Raw genomic sequence first — 22,048 nt, 5'->3', positions numbered from 1 at the left:
TTTGGCCCTTTGTGGGAAAGACTATTTTTATAGTATCTGTACTAGTCTTCTTACGAAATTGATTTCTCTCATTTGGGAAAAAAAAGAAAGTAATAAAAAGAAATCGATACTATTCCTTCAGAATCCTTTCAACTTTCATTTTATATGGATAATGCCAGGCTACCGATAGCATTGTTTTATGTAATCCTTTTTTCCCCTAGAGTTCATGGATATTTTCGTTCCCAAACCGTAAACGTGATGTTTTGTTGCTTGAAAATTAAAATACGCCTTTGTGATCCAACAGGAACAGAAATAATGGTCTCCATTGTTAAATTGTCTTGTTAAAAACTGTTGCAATGTGACGGTGCCAATCAATTAAGAATCTCTGTGCCTCGGGCAACAAATATTTCAGTACAAATATTGCTTGTCCTATAATAGAGAACACATACCCAGGCAAGGGATGGCTTGTGTTTTGCCTGTATCACTCTTGGGCTCTGGCACTTCATCTCCTTCTTGAGTCTAGGTGCAGAACAGATTTGGGAAAAATGTCCTCCTAGTGGACCAGAGATAACTTGGGAGTCTACCTGGCTGGAGACTTAAAGCTTCAGCACCAGTCTGAACATTGTGACTTGGATCGTGGTGAGCAGGCCCTCGCCATAAAATTGGGCAGAACTTCCAATCCGGTGCAAATTATTGGATTTTTACTACAGATCCTTATAGCGAGGTTATATTTATTGATCTTCACGGTCTGTGGTGGGTCTCTTCGCCTCCCTTGTGTTTTTATTATTTACTTGATTGATTAATTAATTTGCCACCCCTCTCAGATCAAAATGACTCTGGGCAGCTTACTGCCTTAAAAACGTTAACACCCTAATGGAGGAACGTTTCTAAAATGAGAAAAATGGGAGTCCCAATCAAAATAAAATGACAGTGAAAAAAAACAGAGAGAAGGGACCAAGATGCATGGGAAGGAGGTGGGATTACCTCTTAATCCATCAGCCATCTCCAGGGTGATGATGTCTCCCTCATTGGGAGCCCAGATCATCTGGCACTGCCAGGTCCTCGGGTCCTTGCAGAGGTCAGAAGGATGGGAGCCAGTCCTACCTCAGGGGGTGAGATGTTCCAAAGGACAAGAGCCACAGCTAACCTTTCTCCTGGACCATGTTGGACTTCCCATCAAGAAGGAGCTTTCCATAGTGCCCAAGAGTGCTTCAAGCATGCCTGAATCAATCTTGATTTGTGTATCAATCATTAATAAATATCTCCTCTCTCTCCCTCCCTCTCTCTCTCCCTCTCTCCTCTCTCCCTGTCTTCTGTTCCCTGTCTCCCCTTTTCATCCCTTGGTATGAATTCATTTTTGTACGTTCTGGTTGTTTTTTCTTCTTCTTCCCATGTCGTTCTTCCTCCTGTGATTTTCATCGGGGTGGGCTTGACCCTCACGCAGTCTGGGGATACGGTTTCCTCTGCGTGACCATCATTTCCCTCTGCTCCTTGATCGGGGCCAGCGTGGTTCCTTTCATGAAGAAGACCTTTTACAAGCGGTTGCTCCTCTACTTCATAGCTCTGGCAATCGGCACTCTTTATTCTAACGCCCTCTTCCAGCTCATTCCTGAGGTAGGACAAGGGCCTTTGGGCCTGGGTTGTGCAACTGTCGATGATTGTGTGGTGTCTGCAGTGTGACCTGTGCTTTGTGGTAGCTGTTCATCGCTTTCAGGAGAAGTGATACAGAGCCACCGAGCTCCCTTCAGTTATACCTAGGGTGGAAATATGTCAGCCATCTAAATATCGGGTTGTGGAGCTGTTAGAACAAGGAATCAATGGACCATTAATTTAGGCGTTTGCCTTTTGGGAAGGCATTTTTTGTTTTCACGTAAGAGTAAATTAACTCAATCGGGCATGTTGAGAACAAATGTCGGTTAAGATAAGGAACACAAGACTAAAAGTCCTGTGCCAATTTAATGGCAGGCATCCCATATCAACAGGAAATCACAGGTCAGTTGTGATAGTTTGAGCCGAAGTGTGGTTAATTCCCTGCTAAAAAGCTCTGGCTGCAAATACGTTGACCATAGTAATTTCCCAAGAAAAGGGTTAGGGGAAGACTAATAGGCAGTGGGGGAAAATTGCCTTCACATTCTACAACGCAGGGGTACCCAGCTCCCGGGCCATTGACCCACTATTGGGCCGTGAGCCATTCGGAACCAGGCTGCAGAAGTAGCGGGTGAGCTGGTATGCGTGCACGTCCCCGTTTGTGTGAGCAACAGATATGTGTGTGTGTGCGTGTGATCCATTTGCACGAGTGGCAGGGGTGCACGCCCACCACTTGCACAAATGGAGCTCCGTGTATGTGCTTACCCCTCTTCCCCCCCCCCCCCGCTACCCTGGTCCCCCCAAAATAAGACCCAACTGGAAATAAGCCCTAGCGTGATTTTTCAGGATGCTCATAATAAAAGCCCTACCAGCTAAGATGGTCAGCCAGATGGACAGAATTTAATATTATATTTCCCCAAAAATAAGACCTAACCATAAAATAAGCCCTAATGCACCTTTTGGAGCAAAAATTGAATATAAAACCTGGTCTTAATTTCGGGGAAAAGGTGGGTAGTTCCAAATCTTTCCGATACGCCTGCATTCCTCATGAAAACATACAAGGTCCATAGTGTATCTGATCTAAAATGAATAGGAAACATATCTTCCACATGCTAATACTGTGTATGACACACCAGCTGGTTCATCATCGAACTGAAAAATCAAATGATGATTTTTGTGCTCTCAAAGCAAGCGAAAGGCCATAAAAGAATCTCCTTTGGTTTGCTATTTGATACGGTCCTGAAATTTTTTTTAACCGTGCGAGTTCAGTTTGCAAATGGAACTCACCAGGCAAAATATGTGGATTGATTAGCTTGCTCCTTTTACCTCCTCCATATAACGCCAGAATTCAAGTCCAGCTTTCTCTCGGACACGGTCTCCATGTGGAAGGAATGTATCGTCGAATGTGCTTTAGAATTGTGCACAAGGCAGAGCATAATTAGACACAAGAAGTTTAAAATGCACTCCTCAAAAGCAGAGACTGCAGCCCATCAAATTCAAAGATAGCTTTGTTAGTCGCTGAGCAAGGTGAGAGGACGTCTGATGTGGGCTTAACTTAGAGACACGCTGTAGTAATATGAATTAGTTGCCACTGGTGGTCAGGAAGTGCATTTCTCGGGTAGATTCTGAAGCTCCGGAGCTTTTTAGCTCCACTCTGGCCTACCCTTAGAGGCGAGAAGAAAGGAAGACAGAACTTTAGATAGAAAAGGAGGGGCAATATTTATTTATATTTTATTTTATTTTATTTTATTTTATTTTATTTATTATTTATTTTATTTTATTTTATTTTTTTATTTTTTATTTTATTTTATTTTATTTTATTATTTTATTTATTTATTATTTTATTTTATTATTTTATTTTATTTTATTTTATTATTTTATTTTAATTTATTTTAATTTATTATTTTATTTATTATTTTATTTTTTATTTTAATTTATTTATTAATTTTATTTTATTATTTTTTATTTTATTTTTTTAATTTTATTTTATTTTTTATTATTTTAATTTATTTTATTTTATTTTTTATTTTATTTTATTTTATTATTTTATTTTATTTTATTTTATTATTATTTTTTTATTTTATTTTATTTTATTTTATTTTATTATTTTATTTTATTTTATTTATTATTTATACATACATACATACATACATACATACATACTTTTGACAGCCAACCCTTTTTCTCCCCATTTCTTTCAGGCCTTTGGCTTCAACCCACAGAAAGATGACTATGTCTCCAAATCTGCGGTTGTCTTTGGGGGATTTTATCTCTTTTTTTTCACTGAGAAAATACTGAAGATGCTCCTGAAACAGAAGGATCAGGTGAGCCTCAGTTGTTCCTGACACAATCTTTAGTTCCTTTCCTTTTGGAATTTAATTGCATTTTCCATCAAATCCATCAGAATAGAGTTAGAAGGGGACCTTGGAGATCTTTCAGTCCAAACCCCGCCCCTGCTCAAGGGAGAGACCCTCTACCAGAGGTGGGTATTCAGTAGGTTCTGACCAGTTTTGGAGAACCAGTAGCAGAAATTTTGAGTAGTTCAGAGAACCAACAAATCCCACCTCTGACTGGCCCCGCCCCATCTATTCTCCGCCCTCTGAGTCCCAGCTGATTGGCTGGGTTTTCTTTGGTTGCCCTGCCCAGGAGAACAGAGCTGGAAAGCAGGTTAGAGGGGTGGGGAGGGAATGGGGATTTTGCAGTAACCTTTCCCTGCCACGCCCACCAAAGCCACGCCCACCAAAGCCATGCCCACAGAACTGGTAGTAAAAAAAAAAAAAATCTCACCACTGCCCTATACCATTTCAGACAAGTGCCTGTCCAGTCTCTTCTTAAAAACCTCCACAACTTCTGGTAGCAACTTCTGTTCCACTGGTTAATTTATCCTCCCTGTTAGGAAGTTTCTCCTTAATTCAAAGTTGCTTCTCTCCTTGATTAGTTTCCATCCATTGTTTCCTCTCCTGCCCTCCTTGGAAAATAAGTTGACCCTCTCCTCTTTGTAGCAACCTCTTAAAAATACTGGAAATACTGCTAACCATGTGCCCCCTAGTCCAAATCCCCACCCCCTTTCATGAGCATTAGATATAATCAAGTAATAAGGAGCTCAAGATTTGCAATTTCTTCCAAATATATTTAGTAGAAATTCTGCCAGATTATTAAAGATGGTTTGCAAAGTTTTTTAAAAAATGTGTCTGATAAAATGTCCAGGGGAGAGATCCTAGTTAGTTACAGTGTGTTCTGGAATGTTTGTGTAGGACAACAACTGCTTCTATTTTGGCTTTGCTGCTATAGCATTTATCCTAGGGTAGTCCCACTCTTTCCTTAATTACATGTTTTAGGATCTATCGCAAGCTTGGCACCTTTAAGACGGGTGGACTTCATCCCCCATAATTCCCCAGCCAGCCTGGTTAAATGGCTGATTGGGGAATTCTGGGAACTGAAGTCCATCCCGTCTTAAAGGTGCCAAGTTTGAGAGATATCGATCAAGTGTGCAATCAGCTGTTTTTCAGAGAAGGTATCTGCCCTGACTTATTTTCTCAAGAGGTTGTAATAAACGTTTGAAGAAACTGAAGTGCCCGTCTACCATTATTTTTTATGGAAGTTTTTGTAATTAAATTTTGATTACACCCTCAAAAATTTTTGTGAAAGTTTAATCCCATCAGCTCAATATCAATTACAACAGAAAAATAGTAAAAATGCATTTAGAAATAATGAGTTTCTTTTCCAGTTTTAATATGGGATGTATTTTGTGCAGAGTATCAAATAGATCCTGCCTGCTTGTTTGAATTCCCCGTTTCTCCCCTTTTCAAGTTTTCAGTACTGATTACAGGTACAAAACAAGTGTGGGACACGTCAGAATTAAAACAGCTGAGCAACCCATGGAGTAAATATTGGAAGGAACAGTCAATAAAGAACAAAAAAGGCAAATCAGATGTGAGAGAAGAATTGTTCCAATGTACATATAGGTGAAAGTGCTGAATACGATTGCGTACATGAACTTTCAGAAAGAAGTATTTGGAAAATATTTCCCTTTAACACAGTAATCGGGGCACTTAACGATTATGAACTTTTGTGGATTGTTAGGCATTAAGCATTACGTTGCATAGCCTAGAAATGTGGCAAAATATCTGCGGTACAGCAGTTATGAACGGAGGTATAAAAATATGGCAATAGCCATATTGAAGCTAAAAAAAAACCCCTATAATAATAGCAGGGGTTATAATAATGGGTAATATGTGGTGTCCCATAGTGAATAGCAAACCATATTTATCTGGATGAAACTCGTCTCATAGACCTTGCAATGATTGATATGGGATGGGGACTTTTTGATCAACCTCCTGGAAGGCAAGAACTTAGTGAGAAGTCGTCTTTGGACCTCATGGTGATTTTGGATGCCATCAGCTAGGACTGCTGGGATGGGGATTCAATCCCAGTAATTCAGATCCATCCTGGTGGATCGTATCTAGAAAGATGGCCCTCAACAAGAGGATGTTGTATCCTCCCTAAGGCTTTTAACCTATAATATCATAGTAGCTTTCTCCTGTTTCTTGCTTTTTAAGTAGCACTAGCACTTAGACTTATATATGGCTTCACAGTGCTTTTACAGCCCTCTTTAAGCAGTTTATAGCGTCAGCCTCTTGCCCCCAACAATCTGGCTCCTCATTTTACCCACCTTGGAAGGATGGAAAGCTGAGTCAACCTTCAGCCTGTCAGGATCAATCTCCTGGCTGTGGGCAGAGTCAGCCTGCAATATTGCATTCTAACCAGAGTGCACCATGGAAGGAAGGGAAGGGAAGGGAAGGGAAGGGAAGGGAAGGGAAGGGAAGGAAGGAAGGAAGGAAGGAAGGAAGGAAGGAAGGAAGGACAATAGCAATAGCACTTATATACCACTTCACAGTGCTTCACAGCCCTTTCTAAGCTGTTTACAGAGTCAGCATAATTGCCCCCAACAATCTGGGTCCTCATTTTACCCACCTCAGAACGATGGAAGGCTTGAGCCTGGTGGGATTCGAACTGCCAAATTGCAGTCAGCCGGCAGTCAGCAGAAGTAGCCTGTGGTACACTAAGAGAGGTCATCACTTAGATTTAAATTTGCTAGTTAAAAACCTTCAGTAATTCTTAGGGGCAATAATGAGGTGGGTGGAGATGAACATGCTGGGGTTCAGTGCAAATTAGAGGGCAGTGTCCTTTGTAGAATCCTAGTCTCAGGGTTTGTGGCCCACAATGGTTTGGAAAAGAACCTGCTCACTCCAAGAAATTAAAACCATAGCTTAGAGGTACACCAGGACTGCTACTGTCCTGGAGTTTCATGCTTTGTTTGCAAGTTGTGGCAATTCCTGTCACTCTAACCTGGCCAAAGTTCTTTAGGTTGCCTCACGTCTCCATTACTGCAATGTTCTCCATGTAGCACTACCCTGGAAGAACTTTTGGAAGCATTTGTTGGAAGCTGGCAGTTAATTTGTCATGATACGGTCATAGTGTCATGATACCCTAATGCAGTATTAAAAGATCAGCCCATGTTTTCTAGGTACAACTCAAAGGTCTGGTCAATGATAGGTAAAGGTAAAGGTTCCCCTCGTACAGCCCATGTTTTCTAGGTACAACTCAAAGGTCTGGTCAATGATAGGTAAAGGTAAAGGTTCCCCTCGTACAGCCCATGTTTTCTAGGTACAACTCAAAGGTCTGGTCATGTTTTCTAGGTACAACTCAAAGGTCTGGTCAATGATAGGTAAAGGTAAAGGTTCCCCTCGTACACCCGTGCTAGTTGTTTTCGGCTCTAGGGGTGCTCATCTCCGTTACAAAGCCGAAGAGCCAGCGCTGTCCGAAGACGTCTCCGTGGCTGGTATGACTAAACGGCGCACGGAACGCTGTTATCTCCCCACCAAAGGTGGTCCCTATTTTTCTACTTGAATTTTTATATGCTTTCAAACTGCTAGGTTGGCAGAAGCTGGGACAAGTAACGGGAGCTCACTCTGTTCCGCGGTGCTAGGGATTCGAACTGCCAAACTGCTGACCTTTTCTGATCGACAAGCTCAGCGTCTTAGCTACTGAGCCACCACGTCCCTCAATGAGAAGAACTCTAAATAGCTTAGAATCAGGGGTGGGATATGACAGGGTTAACTACCGGTTTGGGATTTACGAGGTTCGGTGATTTATGATGTGCTTCCCTGCACGCTGCGAGCTGCGCGCCTGTAAATCGTCACCAGCATGCCGCGTGCAGAGAAGCAGCCTTTGAAACAGCCCTCTTTTCCTGCTTTTTTAACTGCAGCTGTGCCTCGTTCGGCAGCTGAAGTTGAAAAATCAGGAAGCAAAGATCAGGTTGGACCCCGGGTGGGTGGGTGGGCAAAAACATCAGCAGACATAGAACCGGTTCTATGTCTGCTGCTCTTCAGAGCTGCCGGTTCTACAGAGGTGGACAGAACTGGTAGAAACCCACCCCTGCTTAGAATCCAGTTATCGGAGGGAGTGGCAGGTTCCTTAAGTCTGCAAGTGAGCCTTCCTACTTAGCAGGTCTTCTTGTCAAGAGAGTGAGAAAAGATTTTCCTTGTGTCTCATGCTTAGAGTCGGAAATGTGCCCTCTCTGAAGGTGCAATTGCCCCACCTTCTGGTTTCCAAAATACTTCTAGGCCCATTGTTCAAAATATAGATTGTCCAAGTGTTTGACTGGTCGTTCAAATCGCCTTCGAGAGAGGTTACATTCGTTCATGTATTTAATGATTGTTGAAATAATCATTAGGTTTGCACAGAAAGGCAGGATCTGGTGGTGGCGGCATTGTATGTACCTTTTTTGGGTGAAATTGTCTCTGCGTTCCCCAGCACCTTCATGGACACAGCCATTACAGCAGCGAGTCCCTCCCTTCTAAGAAGGACCAGGAAGAAGGTGTGACTGAAAAGCTGCAGAATGGAGACTTAGATCATATGATCCCTAATAAGGGCAGCGATTTGGAATGCAAGAATCCCGCTGCTGATCAGAAGGTTGTTAGCACCTTGTCTGTTCAGGTCAGTGAATGATTACACTAAGGTTGCTTTTGGAGCCAGTGAGCCCTTCTCTCTCTCTCTTCCTCTTCCTCTCTCTTTCTGTCTTTCTCTGTCTCTCTCTCTTTCTTTCTCTCTGTCTCTCTCTGTCTCTGTCTCTCTTTCTCTCTTTTTTTCTCTCTCTGTCTCTTTTTTTCTCTGTCTTTCTCTCTCTCTTTCTCTTTTTCTTTCTCTTTCTCTCTTTTTCTCTTTTTGTCTCTGTCTCTCTTTCTGTCTCTTTTTATTTCTCTCTCTCTCTTTCTGTCTCTTTCTTTCTTTCTCTCTGTCTCTGTCTCTTTCCCTTTCTCTTTCTGTTTCTCCATCTCTTTTCTTTCGCTGTCTCTGTCTTTCTTTTTTCTCTCTGTCTCTTTCTTTCTTTCTCTTTCTCTCTCTTTTTCTCTCTCTTTTTCTGTCTCTGTCTCTCTTTCTCTCTGCCTCTCTTTTTATTTCTCTCTCTTTCTCTCTGTCTCTTTCTGTCTCTTTCTCTTTCTCTGTCTCTCTTTCTCTGTCTCTGTCTCTCTTTCTCTGTCTCTCTTTCTCTCTGTCTCTTTCTCTGTCTCTGTCTGTCTTTCTCTCTCTCTCTTTTTCTCTCTCTCTTTTCCTCTGTCTCTCTTTCTCGCTTTCTTTCTCTTTCTTTTTCTCTTTCTCTTTTTCTTTCTTTTTCTGTCTCTGTCTCTCTTTCTCTCTCTCTTTTTTTTTCTCTCTCTTTCTCTCTGTCTCTTTCTGTCTCTCTTTTTCTTTCCCTTTTTCTTTCTCTCTCTCTCCCTCTCTCTCTCTCTCTCTCTCTCTCTCTCTCTCTCACTCACACACACACACACACACGGTTACCACTGCTAGAGGCTCTAGATGGCAAACTGTGTCAACACAAAATAAATACTAACCCCCCCTAAGCCCTACGTTCACATAAAAATATAGAGTCCTTGGTTGTTTGCTTGCAGATGTCCATCTCCCAACTAAGATTCAACTGAGAACCTGTGAACAGGACAGTGAGATGGGTGATGAATAAATTTAATAAATATATGAATAAAATCCTGGACCAAGCTAAATCCAGAAATGCTAAGGAATTCCTGGAAGCTTGGCATTCAGAAAATTAGCCACCAACAGACATGTAGAAGCGAATCACATTTACACACCAATCCAAAGAGACTATAAAAAAGCTAAGAGGGAAAGACACATCCCCTCCAGTAGCCAATAGCTACATAAGCAGGGATTAACATTTGACATTTAACAAGCAAAAAACAATATCCTAATCAAGGAACTACCAGGGAGAAGAATTTCGCCATTGACAACCCTATATTTTAAAAAAGAGGAGCAAATCCCATACTCAATTGATGATGTTACCTGATCAGGCAATGAAATGTCTGCAAGAAAACAAGCTCAGAGAGCACCAAAGACCCACAGCTTAACCTTGAGCTTCAGATACAAATTCTCTTCTATTGCAATGTATTTTTTTTCCTTTTTAATGATCCCGTAATCCCTCGCATCGGGATGTAGTCAGGGCGACTGAATGGAGCTGAGCATTTACTGGCCGGATGCCCTTCCTGACGCCTATGCAGAGTTTGCAGCAGATATTTTCTCTTTGGGCCCAGAGAGAGAAATATCTGCCTCTACCTGGGACTGAACTCGCAGCCTCCTGATTGTGAGCCGAAAACTCCACTTTCAGGCCACCGTGCTAATCCTTCTGTTGTAATGTTATAAAAAGAGCAAAAAACAAAATAAAAATAGAAAAATAAACGACAGCATCCTGTTTGGGCACTCGCACAAAATGTCTAGCCTCGTGCCCTTGATCAGTTACAAAATATTCGTTTTTCCAATATTTTGCTTCTCACCGCTACTGTTCCAGAATAGTTTCATTTTAACTTCTTTTTTTTTTTTTTCTGGATTGGCGGGGACACATTTAAATACGGAATAGCTCCCCATCATTATTCTTAGAAGAATAATTCAGGTTTAGATGGTCTGATTTAGATTAATTCAGATTGTCTATCAGATTTAGAAGTTGTCTGGGAAATAAATATTGTGCCTTCAGGCTGGGGTTTTGCATTCCAACATGCTAGATTCCCACTTCTACTTTTGATTATTTAAATCAAATTTGAATTATTAAGCTATAATTTAACATATACCATCTACGTTAGGTTATTGCTCCAGAAGAAGGTTAAAATACTTGAGCTATAGCATAACATATCTGGTCTGCAGTTACTTTCTCCCAAATCTTGAAGAATAGCTATAGCACTTAGACTAATACACCGCTTTGCAGTCCTCTCTAAGCGGTTTACAGAGTCAGCCTCTTGCCCCCAACAATCTGGGTCCTCATTTTACCCACCTTGGAAGGATAGAAGGCTGAGTCAACCTTGAGCCAGTGAGAATTGAACTGCTGAACTGCTAGCAGTCAACAGAAACAGCCTGCAGTACTGCATTCTAACCACTGTGCTCTTAGTAATAGTAGTAAGTAAAGTAATAGAATAGAATAGTAGTAAAACGAATTTCTTATGGAAGGATTGTACTAGTGGAGGGGTCTTTTTAATATTGGAAAATGTTTCAATGGCAACACCTGAATTTCCTTTCCCTACATTAGATTCTCACAATGTACATGCTTATGTCTCCTATTATATCATAGGAGGTAATGTGATTAGGTGACCACAGGTTATGATGCAGGCTCCATACAGAGTCTGATGCGGTTCCCTGATGACGTTACCTAGTTTGGTAATGAAACGTCTTCAAGAAAACCACCAAGCTCAGAGACCCTGAACTACAAATGCTCTCTCCTGTAGGCTCCCTATAGGATTGTTGATTCACCCGTCATGAAGGATTTTCAGCTTTTCTTAATGTCATACTTCTGTTTTTTCCAGGACCTCCAAGCATCTCAAAGCATGTGCTATTGGTTGAAAGGGGTGCGTTACTCAGACATCGGCACTCTGGCTTGGATGATAACCTTGAGTGACGGCCTTCACAATTTCATCGATGGGCTGGCTATTGGCGCCTCCTTCACCGTCTCGGTTTTTCAAGGCATCAGCACCTCGGTGGCCATTCTTTGCGAGGAATTCCCGCATGAGCTAGGTGTGTGTACTGCTCCTTTTCTGCTTTACAGCTGGAAAAATGCACAGGGAATTCCTTTTAGGGATGCCCTTAGTGGAATTTTTATTAAGGAGCAATCAAAAGTAGGAACATCTGCCTTGCAAAGAAAGATCCAGTGGATTTGAGGGTTGTTATTTTAGATAGAAAACACAAACAACAGAAAACAGGGCAGAGATTTCTACAATTTCTATGTATTGTAGAAAAGGTAGAAGAAATGTTCTCATCATGCTATCGATGAGTTCTTCAGTAATATACATTCAGCTGTATTAACGTATTGTCAAATTATGGTGTTACCCCAAAAATAAGACCTATCCTGAAAATAAGCCCTAGCTTGATTTTTTTACACATGTGCCTGATATAAGCTGTTCCCCCTCCCCCCCCCAAATAAGCCCTAGTTAAGACCCTACCCATTCCATTGCACCTGGTTGCATGAGGTGTGGGGCAAGGCTCATGGGTAAAAATCAAAATAGGGTGGAAATGGAGGGGTGGAGCTGCCCCCACGTGCCCTGCACCCACTTACCTTAAGACAGTTACAGCCGGGGCCTCCCACACCGCGACACCTGCCTTGCCGTGGCGGTCCACTCCTGCACCCGCTTACCACCGCTTAGCGTATTTCACCCCTGTCCTCCGTTTTGGTCTTTCGTGAAGGCGTCTGCAGATGGGACACCAGCTCCGGATTGATGCGCATGGCATCCCCCAGCCTCCATTTTGCCATCAGAGGCCTTTAAGGCCAGCAAGTGCCTCACTTGAGCGGCGACAAGCCGTTGCAGAAGCAGTGGGCCGGCAGCAGCCACATGGGCTGCTGCTGGGCCGGGCTGTCAGTGCCAATGCCGTGAGGTGAGACAGTGAAAAAGACTTCCCCCGAAAATAAGACCCAAGGAAATAATAATAATAAGACCCAAATTGTTGGGGAACAGTAGGCTGACTCTGTAAACCGCTTAGAGAGGGCTGTAAAAGTACTGTGATATAAGTTTAAGTGCTATGGCTGCCGTTTAGACAAAGATTCATCGTTTTCATCAAAGCAGAAGAAGTATATCAGCAGCAGAAACAGGGGTGGGTTTCTCCCAGTTCTGTCCACCTCTGTAGAACCAGTAGCTCTGAAGAGCAGCAGACATAGAACCGGTTCTATGTCTGCTGATGTTTTTGCCCACCCACCCACCTGGGCTGTTACCTGATCTTTATTTCCTGATTTTTTTCAACTTCAGCTGCCGAACAAGGCACAGCTGCAGTTAAAAAAGCAGGAAAAGAGGGCTGTTTCAAAGGCTGCTTCTCTGCAGGCAGCTGCTGCTGACGATTTACAGGGGCGCAGCTCGCAGCCTGCAGGGAAGCTCGTAAATCCCGAACCGGCAGTTAACCCTATCGTATCCCACCCCGAGCAGAAACATGTGTTGATAATTAATATGGGAGAGTTGATCTGAAAAATGCAAAATGCTTTTGGATGAATGTATTGGGCAGCAGCTCTTCAAAGCTTTGATTCTGCCAATTTCAAACTCAATGCCCTTCCTTCTAAAACTTCTTTGGAATTGTGGTTCCTCTTTGCAGGAGATTTTGTTATTCTGCTGAATTCTGGGATGACAATCCAGCAAGCCCTTTTCTTCAACTTCCTCTCCGCTTGCTGTTGCTACCTGGGCCTGGGCTTTGGGATATTGGCAGGCAGCCACTTCTCAGCCAACTGGATCTTCGCTCTAGCAGGCGGGATGTTTCTCTACATTGCATTGGCTGACATGGTAAGTGGTAGGCAGGTAAAGGAAATCATCAGGTTTCCTTCTGATAGGTTGGAGCCACAACTCCTATACTTCCCCTTTAGCCAGGATAGTAAGACTATTTGGCTTATTTTACCCAGAGTCCGAAACTTATATAAAGGAGATCTGATTGGGTGAGGTATAAGACCTTGAAATCTTCTTGCACAAAACAGATCTTGACTCCTTCCTGAACAATACTTTATTTTGGCAAAACCTGAACTTAAGGGCCCAATTGCAAGCTCTAATTAGAATTAGGATTCTTTATTGGACAAATGTGGTTGGACACACAAGGAATTTGCCTTCAATGGATAAGAGATTGCACCACTACAGACCTTTATCAGGCTGGGAGAGTTGCCAGACCGATATCTTGCAAACACCACTCTGTATCAGACAATTCTTGGCAAGGAGTCAGGAACAGATCTTCACCCTAATGAATTGAACTAATCCTGCAAACACAACTCCCCTTTCTCTCCTCTTTATTCCTTATGGGAGGGGCCATTTACCGTCCACCTGAGCCTTTACTCCCGAGCCAACCCTTGTTCCTTAGCTGTTCCCTTCTCCTGGCAGCTCTGTGCATGTGCACACTGGGAACAGGCTCCAGCTGTTCTTCTGCCCCACTGATCTCCGACTCTGAAGGCAACAGGTAACTGTCAGACAGCCGTGGCCCCATCTCTGCCTCCAATGCAGAGCCCTTGTCAGAGCCTTCCCCAGACTCCAGGACTGGCCCATGTTTCTCCCCAACCTCCCCACTGTCTGAGTCTGCTGCCATCTCTGCTGGCCGCTGGCAGGCCACAGCAAGAAAGACCAACCGTTCTAGAAGATTTGATGAGGTTTGGTATTTGAATAATCATTCTACTTGAAGAAAGGAAAAGTAACAAGACTTTTGTCTTACTCTCCCAAAATGCAAAATGATAAGCCAACATTTTTGACTTAGTTCATTTGCAGATATCTCAGGTTGCCAAGGGCTGTCTATGACCCCTGGACTGCAACCTTTACATTCCAAACATAATCCTTTACCCTCTTTTTCTTAGTGCCAAGTGACTAAGGTGAGACTTTTGCAAGGGCTGCCATAGATACATTTTGGCATCAACAGCCCCAGTCCAGCAAATTGTTGGATAAATGAAGTCTCGATTTTTTTAAAATCATAACTGCAAATTAAGTCCTTCAGGTTGTTTCAGTCTGTTCATACATCATGCAAAGCAGCGTAGAAGGGTTGGGGAATAAACTGTTCTTTGTTTGAAGGTTAATAAATAACATTTTGAAACCTAAGATTGGGTTTGGCTCGCCAATTGCAACTGTAAATAGGCATAATCTGTAAAAACGTGCATGGTTTGTATTCACTTTGCTGGTTTGTTTCTATGCCCTGCACATTAGTCTCTCATAATTCTACGAAGATGCAAACAGAGCTGAAAAAAGGAAGCCAAACAAAACCAAGAATTGGCCGAAAAGCCACTATTTTTTAAAACTTCTCTTCTATAACATACCTAACAAACAACAAAAGCTAAGCTGGGTCGGTTACTGGGACCAGAGGTTTAATCTTCCGAGCGTTCAGACTCAGAGTTGGTTCTAACCAGTTCTGGAGAACCAGTAGCGGAAATTTTGAGTAGTTCGGAGAACTGGCAAATCCCGCCTCTGACTGGCCCCTCCCCCTTCTATTCTCCACCTCCCGAGTCCCAGCTGATTGGCTGGGTCTTCTTTTGTTGCCCTGCAGAGGAGAACGGAGCTGGAAAGTAGGTTAGTGGGGTGGGGAAGGAATGGGGATTTTGCAGTAACCTTCCCCTGCCACGCCCACCAAGCCACGCCCAGTAAAAATAGTAGTAAAAAAAATTGAACTGCACCATTGTGCTGGAGCCGATCCTCAGGGAAACTCCTCTTTACCAGAACGTAGAGAGAAGTACACCCTCTGCTAGAGAGAAGTTCTTGAAGATGGGTTTTAGCACAAGTCCAAAAGCTCGGAAGAATAAACCTCTGACCCAGATTGGATCCTGCAACATTATCCTGGGACACGTCTAGTTGCCCTCATTTGTGAGAAGCTAAGGCCTTCGCTGTAATGTCTGATCACAGCTTAACAACATCTGGACTTTTTTAAATGGCTTGTTTATTCTGCACTGTGCCACTTTGGAATGAATGCTGTTGTCAGGCTACAGAACTCTTCCCATTCAATCAACTAGAATGAACTTCTGGAAACGTTATCAAAAACACATCAAAAGGAATCCTTTACTGAGATGAGACAATTCATGTAAGGATTAAATGCAGCGTCTAAGGTCTCTCAGGCATGCAGAGATAGATAAGGGAGTTTAAAACCCCTCCCCTTATCTTGATGTGTATTCAGTAAAACAAAGAGCCAACATGTTAATTTCCCCCCCACCCCCTTTTTAGAACGACCTTTTCCAGGGTTTCCCAGGACACATCTCACTGTGGAATTTTTATGGTCTCTTCATCTCCTGGCTGTCTCCCCCGGAGGTGATAGGTTCCGGCCATCTGGGTTTCATCTCTCCATTGTATCATGTGTAGGTTATGCAAATTCGATATAGGATTAAATATACTCAGGTTACATCAAGAAAGATTTCTTTATCAGTCTCCCCCCCCCCTTTTCTTCTTCCGTTGAAGAAATGACAGATACACAGATCTGACAGCTGTTTGATTTACAAACTTGCCCCCCAAAAAAAGTTTTGCAATTGCTGTAAGAACAGGGGTGTCAAATTTGATTTCATTCAGGGCTGCATCAGGGTTGTGCTTGACAGTCGGGGTGGGCGTGGCCAGGGTGGGCATGGCCTGCTCGACATCACTCATGTCGGGGGGGGGGCCTGTGGTGGCCTGAACGCTCTGAGAGTGAAAACGGGCTCCCGAGCTCCGTTTTTGGCTGCCATGGTCTCCTGCAACCCTCTGCCAGCGAAAACGGAGCTCGGGAGGGCCCTCCGGAGCTCCGTTGTCACTGGCAGAAGCACCGCAGGCCGGCCCTTTTGCTGTTTCCAGGGTGGCTTCGTGGGCCAAATCGAAGCATCCCACGAGCCGGATCTGGTCCCCCCGAGCCTTGAGTTTGACACCTGTGCTGTAAAATGAAATGAGGAAAATAATAATAAAACGAAAGCCCCTCTAATTGATTTTCTTGATTTATAAGTTCCCAGAGATGAACGAAGTCAGCAAAGAAGACGAGAGGAGTGGAAGCGCTTTGATTGCATTTGCGATTCAGAACGCTGGACTGCTGACGGGATTCGCTATCATGGTGTTGCTCACTGTGTTCTCGGGAGAAATCCAGCTCGGGTAGAGGCTGGAAAACTCCAGGTCTGTGGACTCTGCTAAGCACAGTTTATTTTTTATTTATTTTTTTTGTCAAGGATTTCAGGAAGGGGCATGTTTATTCAGCCCGCTTCTTAGATTTCTTATTGGACTGACAACCTGCACAGGCTGACAACTTTTCTCTCTAGCAATTAAACGACTGGGGGGAATCATTTCTTAAAGTAACAACAGCATTCGCCTCTCCTTCCTATCCTTTTCTCTCTCTTTTCTCCACCCCCATATTTGGATGGAATCGGTGAAGAAAGGCTTCTAATTTCCTGATGTTGCATTATTCTTGCTTCCTTCCCAGGCACAAGTAGCTTGGTGCATATCCCTTTTAAAGCTACAAAAATACCAGCAAATTGGCTAGCAGGATGCCTTCCCCCCACTTCCACACCCTGATTACTAAGGACAGTAACGTTTTAAATTTTAAGCTCTGCATCAGTTTTGGGTCAGTTAATTCAGTGGCCCCCAACCTTTTTTGTGCCACGGCCCGGTACCGGCATCACAAAATGATCCACGGCCCGGTACCGGCATCAGCATGCATGACAAAGCAAGGCGAGCCAAGCGACTGGCCAGCCAGCCGTCCCCCGCTTCTCCCCGCCACCTTCAACGCCTCCTTTGTACCTTTTTTGTGCTTTTTTGATCTCCTCCGCCATCGGGACGGCTCTTCGTTCGAAGCCGCCCCCCCTCCCCCTCGATGAAACTAAGGCGCGAGGATTCCTTCAGGACCCAAACGCCACTTTCCAACCGGAAAAGCTCACCCGGAAGCACTTTCTGTCGAAACAAGATGGCGGCGCCCAGCAAACCGGCGGCCCGGTAGAAAATGATCCACGGACCGCTACCGGTCCGGGGCCCGGTGGTTGGGGACCCCTGAGTTAATTGGTTGGTTGGAGTCACTCCAAACTTTAGAAAATTTGGTGGCTTCAGGGGATGGGGGAAATCAGAACTAAAAATTACAGCAGATTAGAGAACTGTTTGGGGGAAATTGGCCTTAAGCATGGGTTAGACTAGAAAATCGCTGTGGTCTCTTCCACTCTGCTAAATTACATAATTTCTGTGTGAGAAAGGAAAAGTGCTTTTTGTGACCTGTGCACAGTCCAAACATGAAAGAACATGTTATATTGAAAACTCGTACCAATGAATGCAGTGAGCGCTAGTTTACGTAGGAATGTATGTGGGGACAACTTGACTTAAAATTCCTTTATTCAAATGGCATCGTTATATATTTCGGACTCCCAAGAAAAAAAGAAAAGAAAAAGACCATCCTGGAAGACACATTTTGAAGTCCTTTTGGTGCCCTCTTCCCCTCTTGTTTTCAAAAGGGATACCTTTTTCAGCCCTTCCCTTTAACATCTCCTTCTTTAATTTCCTTCAAAAGATTCGCACGCAGGCTGGCCCACACAGCTGCTATTTTGCAAGTTGATTTTGTGTAGGATAAATCTGGCCAGTGTGGAGTCTATTTATATCTGGAAAGAAATGATGTATGAAGTAGTTGGACTGCATCCTCTGGCTGGTGTGAAGATATTGGGATTGTTTATGGAAATGAAGCCTAGATTTGGAGAATTTGCTGGAGAGATTTATTGCAGGGTTAAATTTCCCAGAGTCACTAGGTGAACTGATGTATTATCATATTGATAAGATCAAGCCTGTCAGCTTAAGTGTGTAGCAAGTTATTCACATCTCACACACCCTCTTTAAACATTTAAAACCGTTACGCTTGTATCAGCAAAAGGAAACTCGGTTCTTTTCAGTACAGCTAGGGAAAGTACCTTTTTAAGCCAAACTTTTGCAGCATCTCTATGCATCTGAATAATTCTGTTCTATTTTACGGATAAGTTGTACCGATTCCCCTTTTCTCTGGAGCATCAGATTGAGACTTGGGTGTGGAAGTAGCAAATTCCAAAGACATTTCTTTATTCTTTGCAATTAGAGTGGGATCCACTAAGACGTTCCTTTTGCAAAATCAGATTTGATTTGTTCAGAAGCACTCAGCTGTGACGCTTCCTTCTCTCTCATAGATTGTGTGAAAACCCCGATGGTTGCATCAAATTGGGGTCCACATCTGCCTGACATGAATTAGTTTATTTTCTCTTCCATAAATTGTAACTGAAAAGTATGTAGTACTTCAGGACGATCTGTGTAACTTGACATTGGCAGCTACGATTGAGTTAACTGTATGGCAGATCGATCTTTTCCTCATTGGTTCAAGATAAGAACCAAGTGGAAAACTGTCCAGGGAAAACTATACCTTCTAAGCCCTTAGAGAGGTCCCCAACCTTGGCAACTTTAAGATTTGTGGACTTCAACTCCCAGAATTCTGGGAGTTGGTCCACAAGTCTTAAAGTTGCCAAGTTTGGGGACCCCTGTTCTGAGCCTACTGAAAATTCAGCTGGTGGCTGTCACAGTCTTCATGTTGCTTCTTAAGGGCCATGCTTAGAGATGCCATGCCTATAATTTCAAATTATGCACAAGTCTTCTTAAAAAAGAAGAAATGAAGGAGGCCCATTGAAGCAACAGTGGAAGGCAAAGCTAAACTTAACTGCAGGTCACCAACTCATCCATACCACTCGCTCACCACTTTATAAAAGACTATACATGCCACTGTGGGTAACTGGAAGGGTGTTTTGCTTAATTTTGGCTCTTGAATGGCTGATTGCTCAGATAAGAGGACTCAGTCCCTCTGAGATGGCTTGCAATGCAAACCCCTATGAAATATAATGACGACAGTAGGCTTTCAGCCTCCAGTTTAATGCAACTGAGGTTTCAAAATGCAGTACATTCAAATGGCTGTGCAGGCCTTTTTTTATCCAAATGTAACCTCCTGATCAAATCTACTGTTTTAGCCTGTCCTGTAAAAAGAAAAAAAGCAGTATTTAAGCAGGCCTAGGAATTTGAGATCCTTAGGTGAGATGCATAAAAGTGAAATGCCGCCAAAGAGGCATCTGAGTTTCCTCATTAAACTATGCTATAAAGTGCTATGTTTACCTTTAGAGAAGACCCTAGTAGCATGGATCATCTTTCATTTGATCTAATATGGCTACAATAAACAGAAACTGCCAGGTTTACTACTACTCTGCATGACCCTTGATTGCCATTTTGAGTAGAGAAGCTGAATATGCTGCTTGATTGTCTGTCAGAAATAGTATAGGGTCTCCTGCTTGGGTGGGTTGGACTAGATGACCTACAAGGTCCCTTCCAACTCTGTCAATCTGTTAATCAAATCATCATTGTTCCCTTGATCCAGTCCACATTGTTGAGAGCCACCTGCTCCACTCCATCCAATAATACTTTTCTCACTTATTTCCATATTATCGTTCCTAAAGCATCTTATCTATGTTCTGGTAGGACACATGTTATACCTCTGCTTAACAGGATGCACTGATTCCCAGTTTGTCCAATTGAAGGCACTGGTGTTGACCTTTAAAGCCCTACAGGGCATGGGGCCACCTCTTCTCAATTCTACCTTGTCTGTCCCACCAGATGCAGCTGAGAGGACACTTACATAGGTTCCGTTGCCTTGGGAACTACATTTGGCAGGCCCCAGGCCAGAGCCAACTTTAGGACCTGGGGACTTCAACTCCCAGAATTCTCCAGCCAGCCCATGGCTTGGAGCTGAAGTCCACGACTCTTAAAGTTGCTCAGGTTAGATATCCCTGCCTTAGGCGGCGAACCTTTTCTGCTGTGGCACATAGGTTGTGGCATATTGTCCATGTTGGCATGAGGTTGGCTCCATATTTCTGAGCTTCCAATGTTCCCTCAAGACCTGGTTGTCAGGAGACCGGTGAGTTAGTGAGACAGAATAACACGACTCCGTTATCATTCATATCCCTTTGCCTACTACTTTTCTTCGCTTCGTTGTTAGAATTTTTAATATTGAAAATTGTTTTAGGTATTTAGTTTTGTTGTACTGACAGGGTCACTTGTTTCGTGACACGAGAAGCTATATAAATTAACAAATAAATAACAGTCCATATAGAACAGGGGGTCCCCAAACTTGGAAACTTTAAGACTTCTGAACTTCATCTCCCAGAACTCCCAGAATTCTCCAGCTATGCTGCCTGGAGAATTCTGGGAGTTGAAGTCCACAAGTCTTAAAGTTGTCAAGTTTGGGGACCTCTGATATAGAAAAAGCTTTTAAACATAACTGGGACCGAATAAGCCTTAGCTGGAGATCCCTCATTTCGCTCTTCTAATGGTGTAACTTTAGCTAGTTTCGTCCTCTGCATGTTACTAATATATCAAAATGATTCTTCTTTACTCCCCAAAAGGCCAAAACTGATAGTCTTGTACAGTGGGGTTTTATTTTTCACTTGAAAGTAGATTGATAATTCTTACAGCATCACTTCCTAACTTCTGCGTAGGAATTAGCTGCTTTGAATGCATCAATCTTTCCCAGAATTATAAAGAAGGTGGTGAATCTCTAGCTAAGAGGAAAGTGGCTGCAGCTGCTCTAAATTCTGACATAGCCAGATCAATGTCTACATGTCGAAATTATTTGAAGATAAAAACCCGGTATTTAAATAGGGGAGATACCTGTTGTCTTTTCCATTAGCTTCACTAGACATGTACAAATTCCTAGAATAAGTAGTATCTAGCTATTCAATACAATTACTTAAATACATTATGAGAGTTTCCTTTTGGTGTGGAGCTAAGCTCACTCAAAGGAGCACCAGTTTAGTTTGACAGTTCAAATGGTTATCTGAAAATGGTTATCTGAAAATGGTTATCTGAAATGGTATGCGACAGACTGGATATGCAGTTAGGTCTACTAAGTTCAGTGGACAAAGCTTGTAGACTTCGTATTTATTAAAGGCTCTGAGGAGGCTGGGGACTACATTGTGTGCCACTGCAATAATGGACATTTGTAAGAATGTGCAAATAAAGTACCATTTTCTCTAGTTTGTGCCGGAAATGCCTATCCAGTAGAAGGGAAAAGCAAAACTGACCAATTGTGAGCAAATATTTGATTTGAACTTTTCTTAGAAAAAAAATTGAGGCTTTTTCCCTATCTCAGTATTTAAATAACTCAGGTGTTGTAAGAAAACTTGTCAAAACAAAGAATATAAATTATGTCATGTGACCTGTTGTTTATACAAATAAACTTCTATAATGACAACTGAATTGTATTTTTTTTACTCCCAGAATGAACCTGGAAGGACATATCCTTCATGTTTGACCCCTTTTAAAAGGTTTATTTGAAAAGAAAAATATGCTGTAGTAGTCTATTTTGAGAGAGTAAAGCAAAGCAAGAACGTTTGATGTCTTCTGTAAGAAATTGTATTTTTTTATTTGCTTTTAGTATAAGAGGTGTTATGAAGGTTAGACATGTAATTAAAAATACAATTATTCAGTGAAACAGGAAAAGCCAACAG

At 42.7% G+C, this 22,048-nt stretch overlaps 1 protein-coding gene across 4 annotated transcripts in view; it reads left to right on the top strand.

Moving 5' to 3' along the window:
- SLC39A14 (solute carrier family 39 member 14) overlaps positions 1 to 21,792 on the top strand; it is a 55,876-nt gene extending 34,084 nt beyond the window's left edge. For 2 of the 4 annotated variants that reach the window (XM_087969637.1, XM_087969638.1), the window contains 6 exons: positions 1,424 to 1,593; positions 3,768 to 3,890; positions 8,383 to 8,565; positions 11,427 to 11,634; positions 13,195 to 13,379; positions 16,516 to 21,792. In XM_087969637.1, the coding sequence (XP_087825763.1) occupies positions 1,424 to 1,593; positions 3,768 to 3,890; positions 8,383 to 8,565; positions 11,427 to 11,634; positions 13,195 to 13,379; positions 16,516 to 16,662 (1,016 nt within the window). In that variant the 3' untranslated portion in view covers positions 16,663 to 21,792. The remainder of the gene's footprint in view (positions 1 to 1,423; positions 1,594 to 3,767; positions 3,891 to 8,382; positions 8,566 to 11,426; positions 11,635 to 13,194; positions 13,380 to 16,515) is intronic. The other 2 variants (XM_087969640.1, XM_087969639.1) reach the window with 1 other exon arrangement.
- The last annotated feature ends 256 nt before the right edge of the window (positions 21,793 to 22,048 follow it).

This window comes from Notechis scutatus, chromosome 7, assembly GCF_049901735.1.
Source record: "Notechis scutatus isolate UNSWTSFEM ecotype Mainland chromosome 7, rNotScu1.2, whole genome shotgun sequence".
In the NCBI taxonomy this organism is placed as follows: Eukaryota; Metazoa; Chordata; class Lepidosauria; order Squamata; family Elapidae; genus Notechis; species Notechis scutatus.
The sequence above is the reverse complement of the archived record's forward strand: the minus strand, read 5'-3'. Positions and strand labels throughout refer to the sequence as shown.